The sequence below is a fragment of the Echiichthys vipera genome (assembly GCF_963691815.1).
Source record: "Echiichthys vipera genome assembly, chromosome: 16".
In the NCBI taxonomy this organism is placed as follows: Eukaryota; Metazoa; Chordata; class Actinopteri; order Perciformes; family Trachinidae; genus Echiichthys; species Echiichthys vipera.
In genome coordinates this window covers 17,227,506-17,247,456 of record NC_139841.1, presented here as the reverse complement: position 1 = coordinate 17,247,456, position 19,951 = coordinate 17,227,506, and the positions used below count along the sequence as shown (strand labels likewise).

Sequence of the window (19,951 nt, the reverse complement as noted above, 5' to 3'; positions counted from 1 at the left end):
TTGGTCTTGTCAGATGGGTGGGGAAGCGCCACCAGCCCCTATAGCTTTCGTGCTTCTCCAACAGGTGGGGAATTATACATGGGCGTGTTGAAAACCGCTGCTTGTCCCCAATACACGCACACACACAAACAAAGAAACACGACAAAGCTTGCTGAGGTATGAATTATACTTTATTAAACCTAAGGCAGGGATTGTTTTCAACCACAGAGGCAGTGGGAGGCTATAAGTTACAGAGCACTAACAGGGTTGAGACCAGGGGTGGAAAGTGCAACTGAATACACGCACTTTTATTACTGTAACTGTAGTTAGTTTGTCCATAATGTTAAAATCCGCATTCATTTTTTATTTTTTTTTATTTATTTAATGTGGTGCTGTGGGTTACTAACTCATGAGCCAATCATATTTGGTTTGAAATTAATATTTAAAGGGTAGAACATAATATGCTAATTTTCAGGTTGTATTTTAGGTGTGTATTAGATGTTTACACGCTGTATTGTAAAACAAAAAACACATTATTTTTCTCATACTGTGTGAAAATACCTGTATACACCCCCTGTCTGAAACGCTCCATTTTAGCACCTGTCACTTTAAAATGAAAAGTATTATAATAATTCATTACACTTTGCCAAAGTGGCCTTACTCGGTCTGGAATGAATGGAAATCACTAGTTTATGGTGGCTAATGTTAAAGTATAGGCTAATGGACATTACTGAAATGTTACATCGTTTTACATTAAGAACATCTGTGCAAAAAAGAAAAGTGAAAGTAATTGGTGGCTAATCACAAGACAGTCCTGCATGACTAGTTCTCTCTTCAGATCATCCTACTAAAGATGGTCAGAACTACAATTTAGACAAAAAAGTATTCAAAGATAATAGGTTAAAGAAAAAAAGATTAAATAATTAACAAAAGCAAACTCCTAGATGATGCAGCAGAAAGGTCGCAAAGCGGACATTGAGCAAGATAAAAGAAGAAATTCAATAATAAAAAAATAAACTCGCTTTTAAGACTTTTGAAATTAACATTAGACATTAATATGTAATAATATGTACTCTACCCTCTCTACCTCTGCAGTATTCTGGTTGTCTCTCCACCCCTGGTTGAAACTGACCTGGCTCACAACAATGAGTGACACATTAGACCCAAGTTCTACAACGGGTACTTGAACTTTGAGGGCACATTTACGTTATCAGTGATTGTAAACCATAGCTTTACGTATGTGACCACAGGTAGCATCTAACACACTGGAGGTACAGCACCACACCAAATAGTCAAGCGTTGCCCATAACTTCCTGCCAGCTGAGACGTCCCAAACCTCAGAACAAAAGTTAGTCTGTGAGGAGCATCGTGTTAAACAAAAGCTTATGAAAATAAACATTGGTATTTTCTTAGAGGTATGACATACAGTTTATAAATAGAATAGCATTTGGGTTATTTTGATAAAGAATTACATAGACACATACATCTTATATATTTGCATAATGCTATTAAAATTGATTCAAAATGGATTTCACACACAGCCCACATTCACAAGCACACACACACACGCACACACACACGCATGCACGCACACGCACCATCAGAAGTATGGCTGTAACATTATAACTCCAAAAACTACTGAATCCCCTGCTGGAGCTGCTGGATGGAATGAAGGTTTGCACACTCTTGGTACTGCTGGCCTTACATGGTGCTCAATGCACTGAAGCTACTTTTATAGTCACAGTTTGCTCACTAAACAAACGTTTGAAGCAAGTGGCATCACAATGGTTCAGGATTAAAATACTGTCCTTGCATCTTAAAAAACATTTATAATGGCTAAAGGAAAATAACTGATATCACTGGTGTAGGTTAAAGTTCATGTACGGTAGTCTGATCCTTGATGCCAGGTGTCTTGCAGACTTTTGTCCCTTCTGGACCCTCAGCCATGCCAGACACCCAACCTCAAGAAACATACATTTTGAACTATGTGGAAAAGTACAATGTAGAAGGTTCAACTGCTTGTTGTTCTAGTCATTGTATACATATATATATATATATATATATATACACACACACACACACACACACACACACACACAACACTGCACTTTTGGATTTTGGGTGGATTAAACTGGATTAGTAACAGATTCTGTCCTACAGCTTTATAGGTGTTAGTTTACTCTGTATCACCATGATACAAAAACAACAAAAAAAAAAGAATGTTTTGATTGATCTGTAATTTTTCATGGTGTATCTCTTCTTTTTTTTTTTAAAAGGAATGCATGTGACCGCTTACACTATGGGAAATCAAAGAAATGGTGTTAACACTGATTAAGTTGAAATAAGCAACATCATTAATAAACTATTTTGGGTATATTAGGAATGTCTTTGGGATTTTAGTTGTTGTTTTCTTTGGTTGTCACAGTGACAAGTTGCTTGGCAGCTTTGGCAATGTCATAGGCGCACTGGATGACCTGCTGAGTGACCAGCTGGATGTCTGACGGGCAGGGGTTGTGCTCTGCGGCCTTCTGGCACTCTCCGTGGAGCCGGCTGGCGCTTGACGTGAGCAGACACAGAGACCCTCGCACGGTCTCCGAGGACGGCCTCTGTGAAGGAAAGGAGGGTTGATGGCGACTCGATAAAGGGCTGACATGACAACCTCCATAAATAAACCCTCATTGTGGTCAGTGGGCTGTATGTGTGTGAGTAAACATAAAACAAAGTAATCAAATAGATTGTAAATATAAAACTAAGTAATGCAATGAAAAGGGCCTATCTGATCTAAACATGTAATTCAAGATTCCCTTTGGCTGTTTTCAAACAAACAACAAATCCCATAATTGCTCGGGGGAGGAACGTCAAGCTGTTTGCAGGAGTCATCTTACCTTGGGAAACAGGGCGGCCATCTCTGTCACAGCCATGCAGATCTTTTCGGAACAAGGCAGGAAGCTGCGCGAGATGGAGACAAAAGTCTTAATCAACCATCCCTGTGGCACATACGGTATAGAACCACCAATGCAAAACAGCTACCACGATCATACTTCATGAAATTGAGCAACAGTTAATATTCCTTGTGTCAACCGTTAAAACCATTTACAAATACAGGACACTGTATGAATGATATTTATACAACTTCAACAAACCATTCAAAAATGTCTGACCGAATACCTACCTACTGTATTTGAATATGTAATTGAACTGAGATAACCAGTTTGAGTGAAATGTGTCACAAAGCGCCCAACAGGTGAGCAAATACAACACTGGGTTAGTACACAGCATGGTTGTTGAGGCTTCAAAATAAACAGCTTTAATTACATCAACATCATGACTTATACTAAAACTAAAAGCCGTTTTGTGGGCCAAAGACATCAATATCCTAACAGAAGAAGCCAATGATAAAGCTGTGAAAGCCTGCATTAGAACAGGGATACCCTGAAAAGAAGAACTATAGTTTCATATTAGTTAGTATTAGCAGTATATTAGTTAATATTTGAGTGTGAGGACTCACTTTCTAATGATATGTAACCAGTCAAGTCGCCTACACCATTTCTCACACAATTAAAAAGAAAATAAAGATGGATTTCCATGGATAAGCCTTTTATTTTAAAATATTTATACTGGATATTTAAACTGGGGTATTTAATATCTTATGTCATGATAAAGGGAAATTAAGTGCAGTAATGTAAAACTGAAGCAGGAAATGAATACAGGAAACCTAATTGACTAAAGTGAGTTGCTGTGGATTTTGCAAGTCATAGGGGAATACGTGGCCATGTGGTGTTTCCTGTCAGCTGCATTTAAAGACCCAAGACTTACCCCCAGCAGACACACCATTTCTAGGGCACAGGGACAGGGGCCAGTTTATGAGGCTCAAAATCAATGGCTCTCAATACTGGTCTTTGGGACCAGAGTGCTGCTGGTTGACTGTAATTGGCTTTAAAATTGGGTGTAAATTAGTCTCTGGTTAGCTGGCTAGAATAAATAAAAACTGGCGGGGTCCCGGGCCCTCAGGACAACTAACTGAAAAGCACTGACCTAGAAGCAGTTGAGACAGAGGATGGACCACCATTTACCCTCTTTAAAAAGGAAGAATGACAGAAATACAGTCATGGCTGAAATATATAGAGTTAAAGCTGTGGTTTACAGCAGAATAGAATTTTAAGAATTATCAACTAACTTTTAATACATTTGATGTCTTATAAGTTGAGTGATTTGTTGCTTTGTGATTACTATACTATTAACAATCATGACTTACCTTTCATGTTTGGTCTCCTGGGCGGCTCTCAGAAGCTCCTGTATGTTCTTAGTGATCTGTTCTGTTTTACAGATCACGTTCTCTGTGCATGGCAGGGTAGCATCTTCCTCAGTCTCCTCCCCCGGCTCCACTGCTTCAGAGGCTGGGAGAGGGCTGCTACAAATGAAAAGAAAAAAATGTTTTATCACCGCTTACTGTTATAGACAAAGGTTTACATACTTTATTTAAACTATTAAACTTTCAGATTTGCAGTACACTAGCTGAATTAAAGTTTTACTCCATAAGATTTGAGATACCTTGTTTCTTCTTTCAGAGCCCACCATCTTGTCATGTTCACGGTCACTATGTGTGTTGACTTTTGTTTTTTTGCTCTTTTGTAAATTTTATTGACACACATTCCCCTCTCCACTTTTGGTCTGTCCCCTATACGTTACCCTCTTAAACCCATACACACACATGTTCCTACTATACTTCTGCCCTTACTACAAGCCTTACTCAGAAGTTGGAAGTTCTCCTTTTTCCGATACAAGTGAATGCAGTCTGGCTTATAATTTGAATTACAGCAATGAGTTTATTCTGGACATCACAATTCAGTGCCTGTTAAGTGCCATATAATCCAACACACCAGATGTAAACTGTTGGGATAAAGCCAGTTATTTCAGATGTTTTATAAAACAAATACCCTAAATTGCACTAAAAGAACAAATCAGTAGTTGACATAAAATTAGTATTCAGTGTACTGTATATAGCAAAGAACAGGATCGATTCATTTTCGCTATTGAAATAGCTGATAGCAGTGACTATGATCAGCACTACATACATATATGCTACCAGAGGTAGACGACATGTTAAAGGCTTTTAACATCTGGTAGCTTACGTCAGACAGGTGCAAGCCACACTGTTCAGTTCAAGGACTCTTTCTGAACATCTGTCAAAACTAATATTAGTCTAACTTCCTCCTCTCTCTTCATGTGACCTTTAACATTGTAAGCTAGCTAGCTCTATCACATACAACGAGTCACAGTCAGTGTCATTTTGCTTAAGTGAACACAAACGTTCTTACCCAGTCTCCTCCAGTTCAGAGTGGTTGGGCGTCGTGTCGTAATCGTTCTCCAGCATGATACTCTGTCCTTCAAGACTGCAGCCCTATAGACACATCAGCAAATTAACATCAATCAAATACAGAAATAAGTGTATATAATTAGCATAAACATATTAACAGAGCAACTGTAGGCACATACAAATCAGAGTCATGCATTTCTGATAGTTCACACCATATAGTGTATATAAAGATGACGTGCCGTGTGTCCACTTCTTTCCGCTGTACAAAAGTGAAGCCAAAATATCCCAGATACGAATTACCGCCCAGCACTAGCAGGATTTATGACCTATGCTGCAGCCAGCCACTAGGGGGCGACCAAGATACTTTGGCTTCACTTTTGGGGAGCCGCCAAGCCGTCCATCTTTATCTACACTCTATGTTTTACATTGTCAGACATTTGGTTTTAACGCAGATGAAGAGAAAAAGACAGGAAATATACAACCACGTCATTGTGGTGTAACACAGCCCGTACTGCAGTGGATGCGATTAGTAGATGCAAAGAAATCCTGATGAAAACTGTTGATACACTTACCAGTGGCTATGAATGAGCCATTTTATCTATCTCTTAATGGTTATTTGACTCTGCTAACTGATCATATAAACAGATTGTCTCTGGTACAACATTTCATCATCACTTCTGATGTTTACTTGAAACCAGAGCAGCTCTGGTAAAGGTTCTCTGTGGATAAAAAAGCTGGAGTTGTTCAGATAACTGGCTGAAACAGAGGGACTGTGGTGCATGCAGGCAGGCAGGCAGGCCGACCATTTACTGATATAAAGCAGTTTAAAGACACAGGTCAGGAGGAGAAAGAAGACTGTGGGGTCAAGCAGGGGGATAGTTTTCACCACCCCCCAGGACTGCCTCTGAACCGAGGGAAACTTCAGTACTTAACCCTTCGAGATCGCTCATCCCACGACCAGGACAGGGAAGAGGGGAAGGTAGGGAGGGAGGAAGCAGCCGTCCCCAAAGGACCCCTCCCAATCTAGAAAGGGGTCAAACCAAGTTGAGCATACTCTATTGAGATGCAATGAATGAATCATTAAATAAATGAATGAAAAACCAACACCAGCCCCAAGCCAGGCATCATTATTTTGTCTTGTGAAGACAATCCAACAGTAACATTGGTGCTTATGTGCTTACATTGGTTGGGAAGGGTTGTAAAATCACTCCGTCATCTTGCCTAGCTGTTTCGACTCGGTGGGGGTACTGCCTCGGGGAGGAGCCCGTCTCATACATGGACATGGCGCGACCTCCGCGGGGTGGGTGTCGACCAAAGGGCCCCTGGGGGTTTTGCTGTCCACTGGGGGGTTGCCATCGCAGTGTTGTGTTTTCAGTCTGCAGGGAGTTCAGCTGAAGAGAACAAAACATCTTTCAAGACAACTCAAGCTGGGGGATGATCCCCTTACAAAAGCTCAGCCACACATCAATAATAGAGTAATACAGCTAAGCCTTGAGGTGAAAAGCAATTCCTTAAAATCAAGTTCATCAGCACCTCTGTTTTGTTTTGGTTTCTCACAACAAAAGGTTTGTTTCTTTGACAAATGACATGCTGACAGTGTGTGTTGATAGCAACTCCTGAAGCATGACAAAACTGCTGCATAAGTGGTTGCCCTTATTTACATGAACAGCACATATAAACTGACTAGAGTGATGGGAAACATGACTTGTTCAGCTTTCTGTCGAACAGCTATAGTCAACAATATACAAAACATTAATATTAAAAGAGGAGATTCAAGAGGCTATTTAGCTTAGTTGAGGAAATATCTTGAAGTTCCACTATATCAGCAAATTGAGGTTTTGGTGGGTTCAACAAGGGTGAGGAAGAAAAGGGACTGGAATGGAAGGACACTTTTAATAAAAATAGGACAGTTAAGGAGCAGATAAACCAGCAGGCGGAGACAAATAAAATACTGCCATCTCCCAAAATGGGTGCTTTTTTTATACACAATATATTTTTTCTAAGCGTGCAAATTTGGCAAAACTATCAGGTGCTCAAGTGTTGGTAGCAGCAACTAAGTACTGGCAAACAGAAATTAATTTGTCGTTATTGTTGCATGTGAGGGAGTATAACCCCATTTACACTTTGTAAATCTGATCTTTGAACAGAATGGATCACAATCTGATAAAAAAAAATGTGTGTAAATGCATCTAAGAAACAGTCAAGATGAATTGAAATCTGATTGCTGAATGTTGAAAAAGGTGTAAATAAAAGTCCCTCTGAAACATATGTTTTTAGTAAAAATATATTTCACCAGAAAAAGGTAGTGAGAATGGTGAAAATAGTCCATAGTGGGGGCACTAGAAACAGACTGCTGCCATTGAGTTTTTTCAAGTGTCATCACAGTATTGGAGTGGTAGCATGGTGGATGGGACCTGTTCTCTGACCCAGACAGGACCGTTATGGAGACAAGGGACATTTCCCAGAATCTCATAGCTGACAACAAACAATCACAACAGGATGACCTAATTTGAAAAACTTACAAAGAACATGTACAAGTATTATCTGAGGCAGAACTATCTGGAACAAGAGCAGGTAACATCTACGCGTAGCTGTAAGATGTTTGTTGAGCTTCTTTCTTGAGAATTAAACCTGTCAAATCTGCAAATCTGCTTTCTGAGTCTCGTATTTATGTTGAGCCACAACAGTAGCAGACATCTTAACACAGGAGGATTGACTCAAAACCTTAGCAAGTAAAACCGAAAAAAACACTTGCATGCAAATACCATTGGGGCTTAGTGGGACTTTTAGAACTACTAAGAAATAAGGAAGTGAATGACGCAATGCGGGTGGAGAGCTGTGTGTTGCCAATACTTGCTAGATGCCTTCTGGAAATCGCAAATATCTATTTTAATGATATTTTGTAATGGTGAGTATAGAGTTGATAGATCACACACACTCAAACTCTAATAATTGCAACATTTAGATGGTTTGATGTAAGTGGCTGTGTGATGGTTCTACAGATTTATGATGATGATCATGATATCCTCTGGTTAACATTTGTTGATTAATATTTACATATGACTTGTGAATACTCAATCTGTTTTAGACCGCAAAGAACTATAACATCTGATCCTGTTTTGCTGTTCCACTGAGCAGCATAGCAGAGGAAGTCTGGTGATTGTTAATTATTACCACAGGAATTTTTACCCCATCCAGACACATAGCATCCATTTTCTCTGTAACACTAGTAGTGAATTCTAACAACAAAAGCGTATATGGCATTTTCATCTACTTAAAGGTTGAAGTCTGCTCTGCCCTGCGACTGCAAATTCATTCGCTGTTTAATTCAGACAAAGTCTAATTCTAAATAGGGAAGTGGCCACGTGTGACACATTCAAACAGGCATGATCTAAACATAAATTTCTAATGTCCTTGGGTGAGATCAAATTACCAAATGTCTCTGGTAACATGAGGAAGTATCAAGTCCTGCACACAGACTAAAATGTTAACACTAAGTGGGTTTTTAGAGAGGAAATAAAGGCTACCAACACTAGCATGTGTCAGAGAGGATGTAAATATAAATATCCAATAGAAAGTGACCTCTTATAATGGATCTTGAAATATTTGTGTGAACTGTCATTCAAATAAAGAGAAGGAACTCAAACTATGAGGGCATACCACATTTAAACAAGTCCTGCAAAAACAAAAAAAGTGTCAATAATCTGCTTATAAAAGTGTCAATGATTTGCTTATAAAATGCATGGGAATTTACAAACCTTGCTCTGCATTGACCGCAACTCTTCACTGAGGTGGCAGTTGACTTTAAGAAGCTGTTGTATTTTGGCTTCTGATGCAGTGAGGGCAGTCTTCACCTCCATGAATTCCTGTACGGTGATTGGTCCATCAGATAAGTCAGATGACTCTGAGCTCTGCGGCAGAATATGTTACAGTGTTCAGCATTTCATCAGTTTAAAATGTAAAACAAGAAAGCGTTTTTCAAAACAGAAGCAGGTTCCAGCAATAATTAACCTTGGTTCTTCCATCATTGCAGCTGTCCCCACAGGTGGCCTCTTGCACTGGATCTTCATCTGATGCCACACTGTCGTAATCGGGCTGGTCATTGTCCTGGCTCTCACTGTTATGGCGACTGTCTATTCCCTGAAGGATCAGCTCCACGCTCTCTGAAGGCAGACAACCAGATCAAAGCATTAGAGATCAAACAAGCCCTGCTGGCTACAGGCAGCTGTATAAATCAAATAGCTAAGGAACACATTTTATTTTCATTAACTGAATCCAAAAATCAGGTCTCGCTCTTCTTTGTTTTACCCTTAACAAACAAACAGGCTAAGACATGGTTTGTTATAATTTACAGAATACAGGCGTTTTTCATTATTTAAGCTCTGATCCACAATCTGTTGGCACCATCTCTGCACAAACATCAGTACAAATGGTCCACATTCTAAATATAGCTGAGCCCACATGGTCCACATTTCTATACAAAATTCAATACTGACTTCATGCATCTTACTTCCAACAGCCAATTTAGACTTTCTTCACTGCTTATTCTCTGTTATTTTTCCTTCTTTGTATATGCTAATGGGACATTTACTGTAATACAAACCTTAACTAGAATTACCAACTTGCGGTTGTATGCCTCTGCCAACCAGTGAGATTGCAGTTTACATCCACACTGTCCAGGCTTATATAATATATGTAGTGAAGACTTTGAAGGACTTTAATGACAGATATTAAGTGTAGTTTTGGGCAAACTATAGATGTCTCCCCTTGAATGGCGTTGAATTATGACCAGATAAGCGTTTTTGCAGAACATTATGATGTCACAGTGAAATTGATCATCGACCTTGTGGATAAAAATCGCATAATTTTATGCTATTAGGCATTTGTGTGAAGTTTTGTCATAATTAGTGTAACAATTCTTGAGTTATGGATAAAAAAATATGTTTTGTGAGGTCACAGTGACCCTGACCTTTGACCTCCAAAATCTAATCAGTTCATCCTTGATTCCAGGGGAACATTTGTGCCAAATTTGAAGTAAAATCTCTCCAGGGGTTCTTGAGATATTGCGTTCAAGAATGGGACAGATGAACAACCCGGAACCATAATGCATCCGTCCACGGCTGTCACTGTTGCGGAGGCACAATATTCCCCACACTAAAGTATTCAAGGTCTATTAGAAATAAAAACTGAAAGGCATAATGTACCTTTGGGACTGTCGCAGGAATTACCCCACTGCCGTCGTTTAGCATCAGTTAGAATATCAATAACCAGGGTGGCAAATTCATGAGCACTAAACCTTGCCAATTTTTGACGACCCTGGGGAAGAAAAAAAAATCAAAAAACAGAAAGGAAAAAAAGGCAGCACTGTTAAATCCAGTATTTGCACAACACATTGAAGTTCAAACACTGGGGCAATCACTTACTTGGTTTCTGGTAGATGAGTACTCTGGATTGACAGGCAGAAAAGGCACAACTGTGGTGTCCGTTACAAGTGTGCTGTGGTTCTGAGTGGCCAACCACACTGAAAAGACACAAAATAAGACATGACATCTAAGATATGAATTACAAAGCGGGCATAAAAAGCTTTATACTGAAATTTCACCTGCATCTGTTTCTCTTCTGTCAACTTCATCGTAAACATCCATGGCAAGTTCTTCAAACTGATGGTTACTTAGCTGGAACACAATAAAGCATAATTTCTCATTCACTTTTAACATAATTCAATAGCAACTCAATTTTTGACCTTTTGAATCACATGTTAAAATGTCTCACCGACTGGAGCTTCTTCTTTGCAGCTTTTGCAAACTCGGACAAATCCAGGCTGCTTTGGGCATAAAAAAATTGATCATTTTGCTGCAAACAAAATTTCACACAAAAAGACAGACACGCAAAGGCAAAACATACTTACTCATTTCTTATCCATCAAAAGAATGCAGCATAGGAAAAATAACATTATTATTATTTTATTTTATGTAAAATGAAGAATTGACAAGTAGCCTGTTGGAGCTGATAATATCCCTTGGTAATAGACTTTTGTAATTAATAGGTACGAAACAAATGTTCTACTATGACTTAAAATATAGCTAGTACCTGTCTGCCATGTGTGGAATGATGAAGTGTTGCCCATTTCTGTGATCTATGACACACAAGAAGATGACAGTGAGCAATTTCCAGAGAAAAACTAAGAAGAAAAAGAAACTCCGCTCTAAAATGCCATGCAGAAGCAATGCTACCTTACCTGGTCTTCTTCCACAGAGGTAAAATGTTAACCGGTCAGTGAGTTCATACTGTATCTCCACTAGCCTGTCTGCCAGCTCCTGATGCCCAGCTTGTCTGCACAGATTAGGAATAAAAGGTCATGTTTCAAAAACAGGCAACTGAATGCCTGTTTCCTTTAAATGAAGCCATGTCAAAACCTTGTATATTCAACAATACATGTGTAAAGAAGAATACAAAGTCAGTTCCCAGTACTCAGTTTTTCAGTAATACGTGTTAAACTGAAGTAGAAGGTGTTTTGCTGTTAGCTGGCCATGGTGCCCAGTCATGTTTAGACAGCATTAAGCCTGTCATGCCAAAAACAACATAAGATGGAGTTTTTACTCTGATTTATTTATTAAGTAAAACAAGGCATTGATTCTAGCTCTGATCTATGTGCAATGCAGATATTGTCTCATTCATATAGTATCTGTTTTGTAAAATACGTAAACTAACAAGTATCATGACAAATACTGTCAGCTCGATTGCTTTTATCTTATTTTCTTATTTCTAGGTTCGAGTTCCAACTTTTGCTAAACTAGTCCAGCTGAGTCAGCTAGAACACTGTTCCTCAGAGTTTTTCCTTCCTCCCCTGCCTCAGTTAGTCAAACTCTTATTGAATTACTCAGACAAAATGCCACTGGGTCTGTGTGTCTAATGTCCATTGTAGTGTAAGGCATGCTAAATATTTCCGCCATTTCAACATCTAACACTTTTTGTTTTCCTTCTGTCACTTCCCTTTCAAGTCATACTGTGCATCATTTCCTCATTAACACCTAAATATATGAAGAGTACAACTTTCTTTTAAGTTTGTTTCTGTGTTTAGTCTCAAAGGATGTGTATCATTTCCTGCCACTAGTAAGCTCGGATGTGTCACTTGAGGTGATGCTTGCAGTCACACTTAACGTTAGTCATATGTACAGCAACAACAGTAAAACCTGTTAGCACTTTCCTATGATTTCTACATAGCACATAACACTATGAGATGATACCACAGAGCTCACCAGAAACCATGGGTAACAGAGGTGGCATGTGAACTAACTATGAATTACAAAACCCTTCAGTGCTTCAAAATAATACGTTGCATATTGTGGTATCTCTAAAATAACAAGGTGTTGATACAGATTTCCCACTGCTCATATCCAATGAGCATAATTTAATACAACAATAAACAGATAACCCAGTGCTTAATTAAAAACATGGGCCCTGCTTTACCTTGCATAATCGATGGGGGTCTTTCCACTAGAATCCAGAGCCCCGGGATCAGCTCCATAAACTGCCAACAGTTCTGCTTGTAACATCTGTCCTGCTTTGGCTGCTATATGTAGTGGAGTGTTTCCTTTCTCCTGTTGTCCCAAAAAATACAACACAATGATGAAGCATTCGTATTATGTCAAGTTTGACCTAACAAAATGTGTTTGTTTGTTCAACCACACTTACTGGATGGAAGAAGTTGGCCTGTGCTCCCAAAGATAAGAGTCTTAGGCAGGTCTCTAGGTTTCCAGTCCGAACACTGGAGTGGAGTTGCTGAAAGGAGATCGAAAACTAGTTTTTTTTTTTTTGTGAAGTGCATACACACATTGCTGACTTCAAAGGATACAACTGCCCAGATCAGAGTGACATGATTAAACTTTCCTGCTGGAAATATAATTTTGATAATAAGTATGGGGCATCATTTGTAATTGAATGGTTATTGAAATGGATCATATTAATCCATAATCCAGCTTTCATCTTAAATTATTTGCAAGGAATAAGATAATTCAGAGCACAAATCCAAGAAGAGACTGAAAAAAACGGTTATTGCAAGACTTGAGGTCCAACAGGCTACAGTATACTACAGTACATAATAGTCACACTCCTAGAGTGACAAGTACAAGTAAATGTGAGTGGCAGTGTGTTACAGGAGCACTGAAAGCTAAATATCTATCTATAAATAGGCCAGGCCATTACTGAAATATATAGGAAGTCATATATCAAAATTTAAAACCAAAAAACATTTCATGTGCAATGGTAAGCAAGTGAGTGCACCTTGTGGTGTTCAGAAACACCACATCACCAGTAGTTAACCACCAAAAGGCTTAGTCACATGGGAAAATGTTGGCTTATTCATACATATAAATACTGTCGGCAAATGAAGAATGCAGAGAAGTTAACACTAAAACAAAAAACAGAGCCATTTCTCACCTTGCTGAGGTCTTTTGCGGTTACACTGTCATCCTCTCGACAAGGCATCCGATGGACATACACCAACATCTGATATTTGGCCTTGATAAACTCTGTCTTGTTAGGACTGGAAACAACAAAAGATGCTCACAACTAAAACAAGGAAGACTGAAAATCTGCTATTTTCACGTGCCTATCACCTCACATGATCCATTATACGTTCAATCAAAATATATTTCAAGTGGGAATGTCCTGTCTAATATTTTTAATCAGACGGGATATGTGCACATTCAATGTAGATGTTTCTTTTACATCGGGAACTCTTACAGGAACTTAATTTAGTCTGGGTTTGTTCACTTGACGCGCAGGTTTAATGTCTGAGTTCCTAAAAAGGGTTAGCCCCCTAGAAAAAGTTCCTGTGTTAGAAACACCCAATAAGACAGCATTCATCTTGAAACCTTTATTTGAGGTGGAGGACAGCGGCCTGCTGTTTGGTGCAATGCGTACTACTCTCTGTTTTCTGGTGTTTGAATGTGTTTGCTCTGAGTGTGAGGGTCGGACTCAGCATGGCTGTGTTTATATGTGGCTGACTGTTTATCTTTACTGTACCAGCCAGACACCGGCCGACACAGTGTTTATACCTGGCAGCAGATGTGGGTGACTGCATCACATCTTTCATTTTGTATTTCTGTTACGACTTCTTTGTTAAGCCCACTGATACCAAGCCGACTTTAAAGAACTAGTGGTAAACAAGGCTGACTGTTGCGTCGCCTTACGCCGCCTGTATCTTGTCCAAAAAGTGGTACTTAAACACACTTCAAAGACAATAGCAAGTAGCCAACTAGTGCACACGTTCTGCGCAGAAGAGGAAATTCTCCATAAATCAAATTCAACATGCATTTTCCCCACCTGAACATCAACTGATCAAGTCACGCCATTTCTTAAAGTTTCATGAGACCGACTGGCCATGAGTCATGTTCATGCATGTTCACTGACCTTAACTATGAAAATCAATGTTGCCAATAAAGCTTTATATCAAAGTGCAAACAAGCAAATCAAAATCAGCACTGATGCATCAAAACCTTTCAAAAGCACTTACTGAACTCTGTCCTGGGGGTTGGCTTTGCGCTTCCCACTCACTGAAGAGGAAGGGTCCAGAAGACTATGCTCCCATATGGAATTAGCTCCATTGCCATACAGTGTCTGGACCATCTGCAACATGAAACCACATATAACAGTTAAACCTGAATGTATTTGCATATATATAAGGTTGATGATTTGTCATATTGCGCAGCAACTGTAGTATCTAAAGTGATTCTTTCAATTTGCATCCGAGTATTTGGTGTATACTGCATTTAGCAAGCGGTTTTCCCACTTCTATCTTTAATCGCATTTAAGATATCCATAATAGCATTTCTCCTATTTAAAATTTAATTATTTCTAGTCAGAATGATGATTTAAGATATCCACAATGGCATTCTTACTAGCACAAATGACGTCATTGCCATTCATGTATATTGGGCTTTCAATTCTAGATATCCACAATAACATTTTAGATATCTAGAATTAATATTCTGGATACTTGTAATTTCATTCTTTCTAGTAAAATTGCAGTTGTAATCACATCTGTACTAGTCACAATTATTTTGGACAGTCAAAATTACATGATGGATATCTGGAATGGTTCTTCCTTTGGGATATCTGGAATTAAAATTAGGAGAAGTAACAGTTGGATTGTAGATATCTGAAATGGGAGTTTTCCCAAGTAAGAATAACATTACATATATCCAGAATGTTCATTCTAGATATTTAAAATGTAATCGTGGAAATCTGAAATGACAATTGTAGACATGAATAATTCCATTGTGGGTATCTAAAATGTTATTTTTGACTAGGAAGAATTGAATGAATATATATCCGGTCTAGCTATTAAATGTTTAAAGTGCTTGCCACGGTGTATGTGGGGGGCTTGTGTCCAGCTGTCTCCTCACCTGTAACTGGGAGGGTGGCCACGGAGAGTGAGTCATATGTCGGACTTGAGAGCTGTGTCGCCCCAGACCTCGATGGATGCTGCAGCACTCATCGCAGATCAACACACCCCTGTTAACAGAGGCCCAGCGTGGCTCTAGAATAAGATGCAAATGTTAACGTTAGTTGGTCCACCAGTCTAACGACAGATGATAAACGTTAACTTACACACAACCTTACACTGAAGCGTGTATGGTCATTAGACGAGGGTATTCATCAATCACTGACAGCAACAAATAACACTTCCAGGGTGGTTTGCTTCTTCGACACATGCCAAAATCACAATGCAACCAGGCGTGGGTATGCCACTGTTGTTGCAACATAAACGGCTTGTAATCCGTTTATTAATGAGCTAAATAAGCGAATTTATCTGGTGATGCTAACATTAACATTTAGCCTAATTAAACCATCATCCGAGACAAATTAGTGTGGTTACCATTACAGAGACACGACATATTTTCACAGGTTTCCACAAGAACAACATTTACAACATTGACTGGGTTAGCAAACTGGACGTTAAGTTAAGTTGTAGTAAGGGCTGTTAGCTGCTTTAGCTAAGCAGCTAAAGCTAGCTCGTTTGACATCATACCCGGAGAACTGCAATCAGCGCAGACCTCTCTGCTTCGGACTCGCTTTGACATCCCTTGATAGAAATCCTCCAGGAAAAGACAAATATTTGAAAGGTATGTTACAACACAGCTAGACAAAGATAAGACGGGGACTGCCCGCCCTAGCAGATTGTATTAACCGATTCTAACAGGCAGAACTGTGCTCGTCTGCCTCCCTCCTGTACCGTCCCCCCTACTGTTGAACAAAGCAGTGTCCCATTCCAACTCTAACACAGCCTCCTCTGTGCCTCCTTGTCTGCCTCCTCTGTGCCTCCTTGTCTGCCTCCTCTGTGCCTCCTTGTCTGCCTCCTCCCCCCTCGTTTACCTTGATGTCAATCCTATGCAGCTATACCATTCAACTCACAGCTAATAAGAGCATATGTGCTGTACAATATGTAGCCTATTGTATGTGGATATATTGGTCAATTTAAGATGAGGGTTCTGACAATGGGTGTAGATAAAATAATTCACAAAGTTCACTTTTACCAGCAACTGTTCTGCCCAAGGCTGGGTTCAGAGGCGATTCTAGAGTCTGTTGGGACCCTGGGCCACAATTCACAGGGGGCCCCTCAAACTAGTGTCCATCACCATAATGTTATGATCTGACACCCAAAAATGTGAAATGTAGACTTTTTCAATTTCAAACGTGCACATTTTAGTTGTCATTAGGTTTGTTTCAACTGAATCATGCAGGTCACTTGCAATTGCAGTAAAAAAAAAACCAACAACTTGCACCTGGAGTGGGTGGAGTCAGGTGGGGCCCTCATAGGGAGGTCAGGTTTTTCTACTGTCATTGCAAACTTTGGTCATTGTCACTGCTGTACTACTGTCTAGTTTGTCAGTCGTCGTCTTCCCCCCGGCCTGGGGCCCCAAGCAGTTGCAGGACCTGCCTGCTGGGAAGTGGCACCTCCAACTTGATTATGGACAAGGCCAGTGCCCAGACTGCCAGGAGGGCTTCCACGCCTCAGGCTGTGCATAGCCCAAGACTTCTGGAGGACGTTGAATGCCAGGGCCCTCAGTGTGCACAAGCTGACCACTCGGTTCCTAGGTGCATATAACGTTGACTAATCGCTAGCAGCAGCAGGCAAGGGAGGCCACTGCTTGGGGCCCCAGGCCAGTAGTGGTCCCCAGAGGGCTGACAAACTTTAAACTACAGCAGTGACAATCTGCAAAGTTGGAGACCTGACACACCTTAGAGGGCCCCACGTAACTACACCCACTCCTGTGCATTTTTTTGCCTATAGCCCATTCATACTCTAGAATTGTCTCTGCCCAGGCGCCTTGGTGTTTAAAATGTGAGCTAACTACTATGGCCCCTGGGCCCCTCAGTGCTTACAGTATGAAGAGTTTGGCGTTTAAAGCGTAACTGACCTCTAGGGCCCCCTAGTGTTAAAGGCAACAAAAAGCCATAGTGGCCACAGTGCAAGCTTCAGAGTGCAGTGATGCTGTTGTTGCATTGTGTCTGAAAGGGCCATTAGACAGAATAAAAAATGAAGTGCAGAGTAGCGTGTGTCAAACTAGGTCTCAGCTTATGGTCACTTTATCAATAATCAGACCTTGTCAGACAGCTATTGTTTGACAATCTGGGTTGTGACTTTGCAAAGAGGAAGGCCAGAAAGACACCAACATAGGAAAGCTTTGAGCCTCCAAGAGACATGTGCCCACGGGCCTACCATGATCTGGCACTGGCATATTCACCTGCACTTGTATAATTCCACATTAACACTTTAAACATCTACTGTACGATATTTCAGAGGGAATTATGTTACTTTTTATTCCACTGCATAGATACATCCTATGTAACCTACTTCACTGCCTCCTACTTAATGTCAAATTAACTTCAAGGTGGTTGACAACATCCTGACTACCTACAGTATCTAGCAGTCATGCAGACAGATGAGTCAGAGATGTCTCTTCACCCATCTTCATTGGACCAGTCAGTTAAAAAGGCTACGTGTATCCAGCACAACAACACCAATCTGAAAACATTTTACCCGCACTAGGCTGATCATTTCTCTGCTGATGGGAAATTTAGATTGTATGCCCTGCAGTCCGTATGCTCATTTTCGTTGGTGTTTCTATGAGTATAATGAGGGGATTTCTGGTGTCTACAGCCAATGTGGCTTCCTCTTTTAATTCCAGTTTATGGTAAGTATCATTATCATTAATACTCTTATCTAGTTGTTTTTTGACCTAAGTGGCACTGATGAACCAGTGTGGTCCTAAAAAAAAGCCTGATAAAAACAATCTGTGTTTTTGTTTGTGTTTTGGTCCTGTTACATTTTCATTTGTGGCATTTCTGCAAGAGTCTCCCCATGTTTTAGTAGAGTCTAAAGTTGAGGTTTGTGGTCAGAGGATATAAATTTGTCTACTCTCAATTATTTTCCCAGTACCATGGTAAGTATCCCTTTAATATCTCTGGGTGTATTAGTCTATTGGGGCCAATGCTGCAAATCAGTGAGTAGGACTGACAATTATATGTTATTATCGTATTTCAATATGATTTTTGCGTCAATGTTAAGTAGGCCCCACTTTGATATATTTTGTAATTAGCTGGATTAGCAAATAAAAAAAACAGCCGGGTTATTATATCCATCAAAAAGGTCCTATTATATCACTGTATACTGTATATACGTGTGTGTGTGTTTGTGTGTGTGTGTGTGTGTGTGTGTGTAGTGAATCTATAGACAGTATATAGAATTGATACTGTGATATAAAAATCCCAGAGTAGCAGACATTAGTGAAAAAACAACATAGGCTACGGCAGCACATATAGCGTAAGTGAACTAACCTATTCTGCCTCGATAAAATCCAACCATTATGGGTCTCAACCATATTCAAATTTGCTTTATTGGCATGTCCATAATGTAGGATTGCCACAGCAGGTTGTACAATATAGCCTTTGCATTTACATTACTACTCTATTCATACAATTTACTTATAAAATAATATACATGGCCTATGATAACATGAGATACAGTTTGACAATTAAATACAATGTTAATGGGGAAAACCATATTGTGGGGTGGTTGTATGTGAATGCATTACAGTGACGTGTCATTCTCTTGACTTTCTGTGGTTTAATTGTGAGAATTAATCTATTGAAGCCTTGAATTAACTGTTATTGTCATATCTGTGTATCAGAGTCTGGAGATTTTATTGATAGAACTAATTAAGAAACTTTTCATGAAAATATACCAAATGTGGATCCAACTCAGGAACAATAAATACGCACACCTTGCGTGTTATAGGGAGTGGGTAGAGGACGTGTGCGTGTCGGCGTTGTACGGGTTTGATGTAAAGGCTACTGTGACTTTAAAGGGGTGTTGGTTCCCAGAGAGGTAACAGATAGGTTTAATTTTGTCGCTAAGATCACATCGAGCCTCTCTGTCTTTTCACCAGTGTTGTCTCAATCTCATTGCTTTTCAAGAAGACATTCTCCAAAAAAAAAACAAATAAGGGGGGAAAAAAGCCGTGCGTGTCAGACAGACGCTACACCCTTCCTGGAGCGATGGGAGGTACTGCCACCGTTATTGTTTTCCTGTCGTGAGCCTGTCATCGTTTATTTCCCAACACAAGCAATCTGATCAGCATATTCATT

General features: G+C 39.8%; 1 protein-coding gene across 3 annotated transcripts; it reads right to left on the bottom strand.

Moving 5' to 3' along the window:
- Positions 1 to 165: 165 nt before the first annotated feature.
- On the bottom strand, positions 166 to 16,534 carry git2b (G protein-coupled receptor kinase interacting ArfGAP 2b). 3 transcript variants are annotated; one of them, XM_083929353.1, is made up of 20 exons: positions 16,332 to 16,534; positions 15,706 to 15,839; positions 14,814 to 14,926; positions 13,736 to 13,841; positions 12,992 to 13,078; positions 12,767 to 12,897; positions 11,535 to 11,629; positions 11,387 to 11,432; positions 11,069 to 11,120; positions 10,899 to 10,971; positions 10,720 to 10,817; positions 10,501 to 10,612; positions 9,308 to 9,459; positions 9,055 to 9,207; positions 6,478 to 6,687; positions 6,230 to 6,319; positions 5,298 to 5,380; positions 4,235 to 4,390; positions 2,865 to 2,928; positions 166 to 2,585 (listed from the first exon to the last, which is right to left on the bottom strand). In XM_083929353.1, the coding sequence occupies exons 1-20, from the start codon at positions 16,381 to 16,383 to the stop codon at positions 2,376 to 2,378; spliced, it is 2,217 nt and encodes a 738-aa protein (XP_083785479.1). In that variant the 5' UTR covers positions 16,384 to 16,534; the 3' UTR covers positions 166 to 2,375. The 3 variants fall into 3 exon arrangements, with proteins under 3 accessions (XP_083785479.1, XP_083785480.1, XP_083785481.1); XM_083929354.1 differs by having other exon boundaries at positions 11,069 to 11,117; XM_083929355.1 differs by lacking the exon at positions 6,230 to 6,319.
- Between the last annotated feature and the right edge of the window lie 3,417 nt (positions 16,535 to 19,951).

Excerpts from the sequence above, each read along its gene's own strand:
- git2b (XM_083929353.1), bottom strand. The coding sequence starts at position 16,383 with ATGTCAAAGCGAGTCCGAAGCAGAGAGGTCTGCGCTGATTGCAGTTCT. Across the intron at positions 13,079-13,735 it reads CCGCAAAAGACCTCAGCAAG|CAACTCCACTCCAGTGTTCG; the intron begins GTGAGAAATGGC and ends ATCTCCTTTCAG. Across the intron at positions 11,121-11,386 it reads ATTCCACACATGGCAGACAG|CAGCCTGGATTTGTCCGAGT; the intron begins GTACTAGCTATA and ends TTATGCCCAAAG.